The sequence below is a fragment of the Bufo gargarizans genome, chromosome 6, assembly GCF_014858855.1.
Source record: "Bufo gargarizans isolate SCDJY-AF-19 chromosome 6, ASM1485885v1, whole genome shotgun sequence".
Lineage (NCBI taxonomy): Eukaryota > Metazoa > Chordata > Amphibia > Anura > Bufonidae > Bufo > Bufo gargarizans.
In genome coordinates this window covers 64654713-64667462 of record NC_058085.1, presented here as the reverse complement: position 1 = coordinate 64667462, position 12750 = coordinate 64654713, and the positions used below count along the sequence as shown (strand labels likewise).

The 12750-nt window shown below is 44.7% G+C and overlaps 1 protein-coding gene across 5 annotated transcripts in view; it reads left to right on the top strand.

Moving 5' to 3' along the window:
* LOC122940917 (glutamine-rich protein 2-like) overlaps positions 1–6317 on the top strand; it is a 72920-nt gene extending 66603 nt beyond the window's left edge. For all 5 annotated transcript variants that reach the window (XM_044297845.1, XM_044297843.1, XM_044297844.1 and 2 more), the window contains exons 14-21: positions 45–166; positions 613–678; positions 779–880; positions 1427–1639; positions 1869–2025; positions 3370–3562; positions 4884–4997; positions 6203–6317. In XM_044297845.1, coding sequence (XP_044153780.1) covers positions 45–166; positions 613–678; positions 779–880; positions 1427–1639; positions 1869–2025; positions 3370–3562; positions 4884–4997; positions 6203–6273 — 1038 coding nt within the window. In that variant the 3' untranslated portion in view covers positions 6274–6317. The remainder of the gene's footprint in view (positions 1–44; positions 167–612; positions 679–778; positions 881–1426; positions 1640–1868; positions 2026–3369; positions 3563–4883; positions 4998–6202) is intronic.
* The last annotated feature ends 6433 nt before the right edge of the window (positions 6318–12750 follow it).

Sequence of the window (12750 nt, the reverse complement as noted above, 5' to 3'; positions counted from 1 at the left end):
CAATACTACCGTTTCTAACATGATTTCATGATTTCACTCTTCAGCTGAACCGCATAGAAATTGAGTCAGTGAAGAACATCTTGGAGGAGCGTTGGCAAGACCTTCGCCGGCAGCTGCAGAAACATCCACCACAGTATCAAGCTGATGAGGCTGCCGGTATCCGCAAGTAAGTGGTTATCATAGGTGGAAGGGTAAGTCTGCAAATCCCTGGTGGATCCGAAGCAATAAGACACGTTATATGCAGTTTTGTGTTGAGTCATTATGTGTTTCACCCTGACTACATTGAAAGTGGTGAAATTGCGTGACCAATCCGCAACAAAATAAGCATGCTTATTTTTCCACGAGGAAAATGTCGGCAGAATGGGGATCAAATTTGTAAAATTTCACCCACATAGCAATCTTCTGAATAGGTAGGTCATCGATATTTGTCGGAGCCCCACCGATCCGATACTGATGACCCATCCAGAAGAAGCTATGTCATTGGTATAAAAGTCTTGTAAAACTCCTTTAAAGGGTAAAAACCTGAGTACTGTAGATGGTTCTAGGTACAATAGATACTTCTATTACAGAGAGGAGGAAGAATGATTATCTGTTTCCATCTTTTCCATCCAGGCAGCTGATGACAAGATTTCACTGCATCTCTTGTGACCGCAGTGTGAATATGATGGTACCCAGCCCGTAAGTCTTTATAAGAAGCATACCTCACAATGGAAAGTGATTTTAATTTTATTTATTTTTTATCTTCCATCATTTCACCCGTTGTTTTTTGTTTTCTCAGGAAAATATTGACCATCCCAAAGATTCCTGGGCTACCAGCACGTCATTCCAACCGGCCGAACACGGTGTTTGAACTCAACCAAGTCCGCCAGCAGAGCCGCAGGTGGGTGAGGCAGTCTGTGGCTTCAAATTTAACTACATCTTTGGCTGTATTAAGGGGATGCCTACTTTTGGCTGTCCATTTTTGTTGGAATAATCCCCCAGAGAGTAAACCGATCCTGCTTCTGAGATCCCCAGCAATCAGCTGTGATCTGCTGAGAAACCGGGTGGTCAGCTTCCCTGCAGCTCCACCACTGGGGAACCTAAGCATTCCATGGCGCCAAGACAGTTGGCTGTTTATGTAATGCAGAGACGTGCTGGGTCCTCTATAGAACGATGGAGATGCTCTTTCAGGATGCTTTGCTAAGTGAAGGATCCCCTTTAACTAACCTAGAATTATCTATAAGAGCTGTGAGTCGAAATCTGTGTCTGTCCGACTGTTGTGAGATTACACCTCCCATCATGTCTGTCCCAGACAGCCACAAGATGTATAATGGTAGAAAACAGAGGAAATGTCATCATTTACTTCATCCCTTATGACAATGCCTGTAGCGTCTATATGTGTGTAATATTAGGATGTTTTTCCACACTCGTGTTATCACACCCATAGATTAAAGTCAAGAATTTACCAGGCGAGATGTGAGGCCTCGCAGCTAGAAATGAACATCAATCACCTGCACAGAATCCATGCTCATATGTGTCAGGAGATTGCAAGAGTACAAGTGCATTTTGGAGGTTCAGATAAAACCTTGAAGAACACCATTGTCCATCATTGTGCCACTCTAGGGAAGACCTTCAAAATGTCCAGCTCCAACCAGAGATTGTGAGTATAAGAAATTAGGGTTTTAGGCTGGAGCCAGTGTGGAAAATATTGAGTTACAACTTTAGTGGATAGTCAGCAAGGCTTCCACCACAGGAGTGCAGCTCGGTCATCTGAAGCAGTAGGGTAACATGGCCACCATGTTATAAAGGTGGTTGTCAACCTTCAGCACTTTATTGTAAGGTTGTGTGAAGTGATTAGACCTGGCTAATCTTATGTCTTTTTCCATTAGTGATGGACGCTTACCAGAGCTTGGTAGTGTGAGGTCCATGTCCATCTCTCGCAGCTGCGGAGGAAGTCACACATTGACCTCCTCACAGAGACGTTGTACGAAAGTCGTCAGCTCATATTCTTTGCAGAAGAAAAACACTACTGAGTCTGGCTTAACGGTAAGAAGAGCTTCATAAGGCAGGGGAGACATTGAGAGAGACAGGAGTGACAAAGGACAGGCTACTAATATAATGACTGTAACTTTTTACTCTTGTCACTTCATATACCTGATTCCTGATCTGTTTGGGTGAATACACGCAGGATGGAATTGCGGTGGATTTTACCTGTGGATTTGTGCAGGTAAAATCTGTAGTGGATTACAGCAGCAGGCAGGTGGATGACATTTTACAAATCTCCGTGTGCTACAAACCGTACGCACTTTCCCCCCCCAAAAGTGGAGCAAAAATTGCAGTGTGCAGGAGGCACAGGGCACGGTGACTATAGCTCTGCTAGTGCTCGCTGTGCTCACTGCTCCCTGATCTTCTTCCGGGCCTCGGGCTGCACTGTGTTCTTAATGCGTATATCGTCAAGATGTATTGCATGTAGGCGTGCATTTTGACCTGACACTGTGAGTCCTCAGGACACAGTCCAGCCTGGAGGAAGACCAGGGAGCAGTGAGTGCAGGAAGAGTGTGCCATTCGGAGCAGAGGAGATAAGTTCATTTATTTATCTTATGTCTGATCTCAGGTCTGCTGAGGATTGTGGGGTCTGATCTGAGGTCTAATAAATATTGTGGGTCTGATCTGAGGTTTGATGAAGAATGGGGGCCTGATTTGAGGTCTGATGAAGATTGGGGGTCTGTTCTAAGGTCTAATAAAGATTGGGTGTCTGATTTGTGGGTCTGATCTGAGGTCTGATAAAGTTTGGCAGTCTGATAAAGATTGGTGCCTGATTGGAGGATTCAATCTGAGGTCTGATAAAGCTTAGGCGTCTGATGAAGATTAGGGGGTCTAAACTGAGGTCTGATAAAGATTTGGGGTATGATTTGGAGGTATTATGAAAATAGGGATTCTGATTTGAGGTCTGATGAAGATTGGGAGTCTGATCTGAGGTCTGATAAAAAAAAATATTATTTTTTCCTGATTTTCCTCCTCCAAAACCTAAGTGTGTCTTTTAATCAGGTGCATCTTTATTGGGGCGAAAAGTACAGGATTTGTTACCTAGTTTTTAATGGTTGCTTTCATACCATTGAGGCATATTCACACAGGCCCGATTCGCAGCAAATCTGCAACAAAGTCCACATTGAAAATCTGCCCCATACTGATGTGAATTTGACAATGACTTGGACACCTTGTAATGGCAGCGATGGCAGGCTGCACATCTCAGAGACTGTGCTCATACTTTACTCAATTTAAGATTTTGGTTTTCAAAAACCTCAATGTCAATGTGGTTGAACTTTAATTAACGGCAAATCTGTCCAGTGTGTACATGACTGTATATTTTCCACTCCACCCTTCCATCAGAAAGAAGAAGTATTGGTATTAGGCCAGGATGGGCACATCTATCATGGCAGGACGGGCAACCATTTACCAACAATTAAGCCTAAAGATGGCAGGAGAGAACTTGCTACTCATCACAAAGCAAGTGGATGTAATCTGAAGAGAAAAGAGAATCTTTCCAGCTGTTCTTCTGCCACATCTGCCGATATTCGTTATGGTAAGAAGGGAGCAAGAATGTTCTCAGAGGAATTGGGCCACTATGTAGTAGAACTGACATTGGCTCTTAGGTAGATGGCAAGCAACCTTTAGCAAAGGCTTTTAGTTCCAACCCACAGATATGTATTAACCCTTTGAATACACAGCAATTTTCCATTTTTGCATTTCCATTTTATACTATTATATAATTTTTTAATTTTTCCTGAGAGAGAGCTGTCACCGAATAAGTATGGCCAGCTTTAGTCCTCTACTGTTATTTTTATTAACTCTCTGTCTCTGCACATTAGTTGTTCTCATCTAAATAGAATGATTTTGGGGGCGCATTTATTAAGACCAGCGTTTTAGACCCCGGTCTTAAGAAACCCCTAAGCTGGCGGTGGTTCCGCCGAAGTTATGAAGAGGCGCCAGCGGATCCTGTGCCAGTTCTAAATGTAAGACATCTTCCTTGCTGTCTTACATTCAGACCTTTTTCTACGCCTAAAACAGGCGTAGAAAATGGTAAATAAGACGGGCCTGCTGACCTGTCCTTTTCCCCGCCTACCCCTGGCGTGAGCGGTGAGAAGTCGCAGATTGCTCCGCAACGAGCTGATGCGCCAAAATCTGCGCCTGAAATACACCTAATATAGGCATATTTAATCTTAATAATTGACCCCCTTGGTCACTATTTATAAATATGCCAAGCAAGTTCTCAAGTTTACCTATTGCCAAAGTTTCAGGTAGAGTAAAGCCACCATATGGTGCACATAAATACCACTGTCATACTGTACAAAGAAATTATATTACTACACATATAACACACATATATATGGCAGCCAGAGTTCCCCTATTAACAGCAGGACCAGTATGCCCTGAAAACAATTGTGTCAGCGGGGTGCTCCCTATAAATGGTGCCCGCTGTGTGCCTCACATACGTAATAGCAAAGAAGTGGCCATAAACATTAGTTCCGGCAGAGTGTAGTGGTATTCTCTCGGGTGGGTTAGGATAGTGAAAGGGGTAGCGGAGGCCTACCCTACCATTAATCCCTACCATTCTTTATTTCACCCGGTGAGATGCCCATAACGACAGTCCAGTAAGGAAACGTAATACTTAGCAGTAAATCAACCAAATTTTACAACATTTTTATGTGGGCAGTAAACAGATTTATATTCGATCACATCTTTTTCGGTTGTAGCTGGCATGTGCCCTGTGTGCCAAGAGGTATTCCGCAGCGTTCCCTGGGTGAAGAAAAGCCTCCTTTTCTGGAATGTAAATCAGTCTAAATGGGTAACGCTTACACATAGAAATGTATTTTTCATGGATATTTCTCAATATTTTCTTAAAGGAGTTCCCAAAGTCCTTGTAAAATCTCCGGGATCCGAACAGCCTTTGCCTTCCATTCAAGGCACTGCTCTAGCCACTTACTCTCAGAAAGTGCCATCCACACGAAGAAGCTCAGGTATCTTCTGCTGTCCGTACGAGATGTTCTGTATAGCTGCATATAGAGGAAGTTGAGGGTAAAGTGTTGAACGGATCTGCCACCAGGTTATGCTGCCCAATCTGAGGCCCTGATTCCATCTATGTATCTGTTCTTGCTCTACTTCATAACCTACAGCATTCATAACCATTCTTGTTTGTGAAACTACAGCTCCCAGCATCCCCTTACAAATTGTTCAGGTCATACTGTGAGCTGTAGTTTCATGTTGTAGTTTCATACTGTGAGCTGTAGTTTCATGTTGTACAAATACGGCAAGGGTTAACTCGAATTCACAATTGCTGGTAAAAAATTTGAATCTCACCCCTGTCTCAGTCAATAGACATAAGAGACGACTGTGCTCCGGTTTTCCAGAATTCAGGGACTGGGGACATGGCAAGTGGCTGTGGGGTCATCTGCTACGGGCATCATGGTGGCTCAGTGGTTAGCACCGGTGCCTTGCAGCGCGGGAGTCCTAGGTTCTATTCAGAGGTTCACCGGAGTCCTTCCGCAGCCTTGGTTTAACACACCGAACTCAGTAAGACAAGGAAAGGCCAGCTTATGGGCTTAAGCTTGGCCTTGCTTCTAGAACAGTGTTCCTCAAATCTGGTCCTCAAGGCCCACCTACCGCTCAGGATTTGAGAATGTCCCACAGAATTAATACTTGGGGTAAGCCCTGATGCATGGACATTAATTATATTACCTGCTTAATACTAAGGAAATCCTGAAAGCATGACTGGTAGGTGGGCCCTGAGGACTGGAGTTGAGGAACCCTGTTCTAGAAAGCATCTCAGGACATGGATTAACCCGTGGTTAGCATACAGCTTATATCTAAAGTCATAACACAGATGGTATAAGCCAGTGCAAAACATTATAACAGATCATCAGGAACATATCACATCCTATAACACAGATCATCAGGAACATATCACATCCTATAACACAGATCATCAGGAACATATCACATCCTATAACACAGATCATCAGGAACATATCACATAAAGTGCTGTAGAATATCCCTGTTTTTACCACTAGCGGTGGCCTAGTGGGACACTGCAGAACACGTGTGAAGAATAACCATCTTATACCACATCAGGTATAGTATGATATATAATTTCCTCCAGTATGCTCAGTGCTGGACTGTAATAATGGCATATATTACGATGCATTCTTCTTTCTTAATGTCCCAGCGCTACTAGGAAGAGCTCAGGGGCGCCCGCTCTCAGCTTCTCGTGGACGTCTGCATCAACAGAGTGATTAACTCAAATGTTGCCCAGAGAATACAGAAGTCAGGAGAATATCAACCTGAAAATATTTTAAAAAAAAATTCTATTATATTAAATAAACTTTACCTGAAAACATTTGATTGGTGGTCATATTGCTATGAGAAGGTAAGTAATGAGTGTACAGGAGACTCACTGCTCCCTGGATATGGTGGAGGCAGGCATGGGGAAACATCTGGACTGGGGTGCAACATCATCTTATGTGGTTGGGGCATTCATTTATTGATTTTTATTTAAAAGTTTATACCCAACTTAGACATTTATGGATCTGCTATAAATGTCTGATAAATGTGAGACCCATATCTGTGACCAGCCTGGTAAGGTGGCCTACCAGCTGCCCAATTTAGGTGGAGAATGAAAGGAGTTATGGTTATGGATGTTCGAGGCTCTCCACTCTATGGCAGAAATATATGCCACAAATGTCAGCCATACTCAATTAAAGGGGTTGTCTCACTTCAGCAAATGGCATTTATGATGTAGACAGAGTTAATACAAGGCACTTACTAATGTATTGTGATTGTCCATATTGCTTCCTTTGCTGGCTGGAATTTATTTCTCTGTCACATTATACACTGCTCGTGTCCAGTCCAGGATTTATGACGACCGATGTGGCGCAGATATGAAGTGGCCGGTATGGGAGTTCTGTACTTGATCACACCAGTTACATTAGCTGCAAGTCATATTATCGATCTCAACCACAACTGGTCTAGAAGCGATGGTCCATACCTGGTAAAAGAACGGTTAAGGGCTCATGAACGTGTGCTGGCCGTTCAGTGCAATGCACGGGCAACATCTGTGCGGTTTCTGCAGACAGATGCAGACCCAGGTCCGTGATCCGTCCGCACCGCAAAAAAATATCAAATATCAAAATTCTTGTTAGGAGTAGGCAACCCCTCCCTTTACATTCCAGTATTGGGTCATAACCCCGTCCATGTGTCTTGTGTCTATGCACTGTCCTTTTTTTTTTTAAATTAAAACGTCACTTTAATAAGAGCCTTCTTGTGTTCTAAGGATTCCATGACCTTAGAAGAAGCATTAGGCTTCGTTCACATCACCGTTCAGCCTTTCCGTTCTCCTGCTCCATTTAGGAGCAGGAGAACGGAAAGGATGGAAAAGTCACATAACTGACGCCAAACTGAGTCAAACGGAGCCCTTAGGACCCTATAGACTATAATGGGGTCGTTATGTTTCCGCTCAGAAGATGATTTTGGAGCGGAGACAAAAGTTGTGCATGCAGGACTTTTGTCTCCGCTAAAGTCTATAGGGTCTCCGCTTATAGTCTATAGGGTCCTAAGGGCTCCGTTTGACTCAGTTTGGCGTCAGTTATGTGCTTATCCGTCCTTTCCGTTCTCCTGCTCCTGAACGGTGATGTGAACGAAGCCTAACCTAGATTGCTTTATTAACCTGTGACTGCTAGCAGTTGTACAGTACTTGGGCCTTATTTAATGCAAGGTGTCTCGTCAGCCTGATATGACGAGTGGTGGCAGCTAAGACTGATTCGTTTTGGATGACGGAGTGCGTGACCCTGCAGGCTCCTATCCTTAATCTAAGTCCGTGATCCTAACAGCGACTAAAATAAAAAAGTATTTTTTTAAATATACTATTTAAATAAAAGAAAAACAGACAAAAACCTTTTCGCCCCAATAAAAATGATTTATGATGTTAAAAAATTAAAAAGGACACAGAATTGGTATCACCACATTCATAAAGATCTAGGTTATAAAATGATCACATTATTTAAACTGCACAATGAACACTGGTGAAAACAAATGCCAGAAATTGACATCCTACCTTCTAAAAAGCTGTATGTACCTCAAAATGATACCAACGAAAATGTAAACTCTTTCCCCAAAATACAAGCCATTACACAGCCATGTCATTTAGAAAAAATATGGCTCACAGAATACGGCAACACAATGTAATAGTACGTAATAGGATGCCAGTAAATTCACAATATGCTGCTATACAGAAGTATTGGTGACATCACTAAGGTCCTTCCATGGGTCACCCATTCTTTAGCCTATTTTTCTAACAAAACCAACCCTGACAACATGGTGGATGTCTCCAAGACCCCTGTGACTTAACCCCTTGGTGTCCAAATGCTCATGCTCACAAGCAAAATACAAAAACGGAGGAAACAGCACCCCAAGGAGCAAACAAAAATCAAAAGTAGTGTGGGTGCTCACCAATGTGGGGTTTGGACCAACTCACTAACATGGTCCCAAATGGAAAGTAGAAGCAACACTCCATAAGGACATAAACAAAAGGTGTATAGTTTATTCCAATGTTTTGGCTGCATACAACATGAATAACAACTTAATATATACCCATAAATTAGTGACATCATCATAGTGAGTCCTAACCAGAGTGATATCATCATAAAGCGTCAGTTGCAAATATAACATCAGAAAAGAACATAAACAGATCACGATGGACATACCTGTTGGATCCTGGAGAGACTACTTAAAGGGAACCTGTCGCTGGGATTTTGTGTATAGAGCTGAGGACATGGGTTGCTAGATGGCTGCTAGCACATCCGCAATACCCAGTCCCCATAGCTCTGTGTGCTTTCATTGTTGGAAAAAAAACGATTAGATACATATGCAAATTAACCTGAGATGAGTCATGTTCCTGACACAATAAAAGCACACAGAGCTATGGGGATTGGATATTGCAGATGTGCTAGTGGCCATCTAGCAACCCATGTCCTCAGCTCTATACACAAAATCCCGGTGACAGGTTCTCTTTAAGCAAGTGTCCTGATGGTAAAGCAACAATAGGTCTGCACAGACATGGAAAGTGGATGTACAGAACCCCAGACCTGGGGTTATCTGCAAAGTTTGGTTTGTTTCTCTGGAGCTCAGAGTGAGGGCTGGCTCCACCCCCTAGCTCCAGAAGTTTCTGATCAGAGTAGCTGTAGAAAGGAGGAAGAAGGAGCAGTCTCATGTGCTCCTCTCCCATATACTCCAGCTCCAACCTCTGGAGCCTCAGTCACCTCCACAAGCTCCAGGAGAGGCAAGCAAAAACTAAAGGACGAGGATGGGCATGGCTACAGCGAGAGAGAGACAGCAAGATAACCCAGTTTAAAGTGATCCAGACCCTGCTGCTGCAGAGAGATAACAAGTTAAGACACCCTGCACATCCAGAATAGTGGACACTACAGCCACGGTTGCAAGGGCACAGCTATTATCTAGAGATCCCTATAGAAGATATTTTAGCCAGAGTAATTTGAGGGCCAATGCCATATTCATCTGTTTAGCTCATGCTGGGACATCTTGGAGGACTTGCATTGTATAAAACTACTGCTGGATGTATTACAACTTCAATTCTGCATACAGTAAATAGAGACTCTAGTTAGGTTTCATCTGGCCTGGTCTCCCACTTTCAACACACACTGGCCATTGCACGATTTCATGCCCTGCTTTGCACCCACACGGACCTTTAACATCAAGGGCACCCCAAAACTACCATAGCTACAGGCATGCCCTGATGAAATATAGGGGGCCCTCATTCACTGCACAGACCCCAGCGAGTGAAGGCCTGAGGGGGTACACCATGACTCATCATCACCAGGGCCACTACCACTCTCATCCTCTGCTCCAGCTCCTCAGAATCTTGCTGCACATGCTCTGGCTTCGTCATAACAGAAACGTCAATGATGTATAATGTTGAAGAGGCACCAGATGCATCATAACCTTGTCACGGCCACGGCTATGGCCGTGACTTCTTGGGAGCCGCATACAGTTGCCCGCGGTTTGGGTTGTTGTTTCAACCGCAGCTTGTTGCCGCGGACAACAGTGATGTGTGCGGTTCCCTTGGAGTTGTGTGCGTGTGTGTATGCACTTTTGTATGTCTGGTGTGCACTGTGTTTTATGTTTGCTGCGCACGGACATCTTCCTTTCACTGTGGCTGCCCGTGGCAACGTTTGGTATGATGTACATGTGGTGGCAGTGTCCCGGCCTTCGGGCTGACTCCCAGGACATGAGTGCCACCCATGTCGTTGCCTGCAGCAACAGCCACAGTGTGTGTTAGTGAGTTGAACACTTTTCCTTTAATGTGTGTTTCCCTTCTCTGGTGCTGGAAGGGTTAACTCCCTTCCCAGTGTGTGTGTGTGTGTCACTAGGTGTGTCCGACTGTGGGGTGTGGCTTCTTGGCCTATAAAGCCTCACTGTTAGCACAGGTCTGAGGGTTGCTTCAGCCATGCTTTGCTGGAGCAGCCTCCTGTGTTTTCTACCTGCCAGTGAGAGCCACCCCTGTGGTCATAACCATTATGTCACATTTAAGTTTATGTCCAGTTATGTGTGATGTCTACTTGATGTTTCCTTGTGATTTTGTGCAGCTATGGATCTGGGTCCCTGTGTGCGGATGCGTTCTGAACTTCTCCTTGCCAGCACAGGGATCCAGTCAGCAAGGCTGTGACAGGTAGGTGGAACTCCTTGTTCACCTGCCATATCCATAGAGCTGTTTATGTTCCCCCTTTTCCAGCAGCTTGGCCATTGAGGATTTTCCCCCATCCTCAGCCGTGACAAACCTACAGCGTCATGACAAGCATGATCGCAAAACATAGGAGAGATTAGCGTAGCTGTTGCTAAGCAAGCGCTTAAGAGTCTAGCGGACACAATGTACATCATACTGTGGCTTACCCACAAAGCGTAGAGGGGAAACAGCATAGCCGTTGACCACCAACCAGGGGCATACACAGATCTCATAGGGCTGTAGCAAACCTGTGCCACTTTCATTTCCCAGTACTCCTGCGTCAAACACTCAGTTCAGAACACAAAGCACAATGCCCCAGATTTCTGAGGAATTTACAATTTTTTTTATTAAGCAAAATAAATTTTAATTAAAAAAAATTGTAATAAAAAAGTTGCCCTTGGCCTCACTCACTTTATCCGACTTCTGTTTTGGAAAAATAAAACAGGTGCGTCAAAAATATGGTGCTCATTCTGAACAGCAAATTTATCAATATATTTACACCAAACAATTGCCATAGATAAATTGATAAATTCTCCATGTTCACTTCTCATAGTACAAAGCAGTCTGCCTGCAACTACCACTAGGGGGAGCTCATTGCATAGGAATTTATACAGTGCAATGGAAGCTACAATAATCTGCACTGAGCTCCACTAGCAGAGGCTGCATGAAAATCCAGTATTTTCACCTCTGAACGGAGGGAGAGAAGGCGATCAGTGCCGGGCCCCATAGCAGTTCAGTGATCTGCATTTATTAAAGGTGCGCCACTGCCACCAACAGCAAGTGCTGTTAAAATATCATGGTGCATTAACCCGTAGGATACCAGCGCTGTACATGTACGGTGCTAGAAACAGGGTCACAAATCCCAGGAGCTGCGCCCATCCGATCAGCAGCAGGGGTCCGGCAGTCACTGATAGCCGGACCCCTGCTGTATGCGCTGGCATGAGTGAAAATGCCGATGCATTAACCCTTGCACTGCCGCAGTCAGCGCTAACCGCGGCATGTGCGGTATCCTGCCGGGTGTGGGGTGTCCATCGGGTCCCCACACTGCTGTGACGGGGACCCGATGGCTTGGACGGTAGCCTGATGCCTTCATTAGGCATTGTGGCTGCCATCCGTGTGAGCCTGTGAGATCCAGCCCCCTGGATCTCACAAGCAGGAAGCTGTAAGTGTATTACACTGGTAATACACTTACAGCCAAAGCATTACAATACAGAAGTATTGTGATGCATTGTAAAGGGGTTCAGACCCCCAAAAGTTGAAGTCCCAAAGTGGGACAAAAAATAAAGTTAACCCCTTAAAGGGGTTGTCCGAGTTATTTTTTTGTTTTTTGTACGGTATGTTTCTAACTAGGCAAATGAAAGGACTTTACAATTCACTTACTTTATCTCCAGTTGCTGGTTTCTCACTGAGGGTCACATGACCTGTGATGTCAGCTTCTCTCCCTGCTCTGGTGATGATTGGTGCACAAGCCTGAGAGAGCACTGACTCGTCTCAGGTTAATTTGCATACGTATCAAATCTTTTTTTTTTTTACACAATAAAAGCACACAGAGCTATGGGGCTTGGGTATTGCGGATGTGCTAGGGGCCATCTAGCAACCTATGTCCTCAGCTCTATACACAAAATCCCGGTGACAGGTTCCCTTTAAGGACCAGTGCCGTACATGTACGGCGGGCTGATCGGGTGGGTGCAGAAGCAGCGCCCTCCCGATCAGCGACATAGACTTGACATATTAACCCCTTGTATTCCACGGTCAAAGCTGACAGTGGCATGCAGAGGGTTCGCAGAGGGTACGGGTGCCCTCCGCTTCCCCATCAGGTCCCCGCGCTGCAGTGGCAGGGACCCGATGGCAGAGAAGGCAAGCCCAATGTCTTGCATAGGCATCGGGGTTTGCATTCTACGGAAGCCTGTGAGATCCAGCCCTTAGGCTGGGTCTCAGAGGCAGGCTGTCAGCATAAAAGCTGACAGCCAATGCATTAC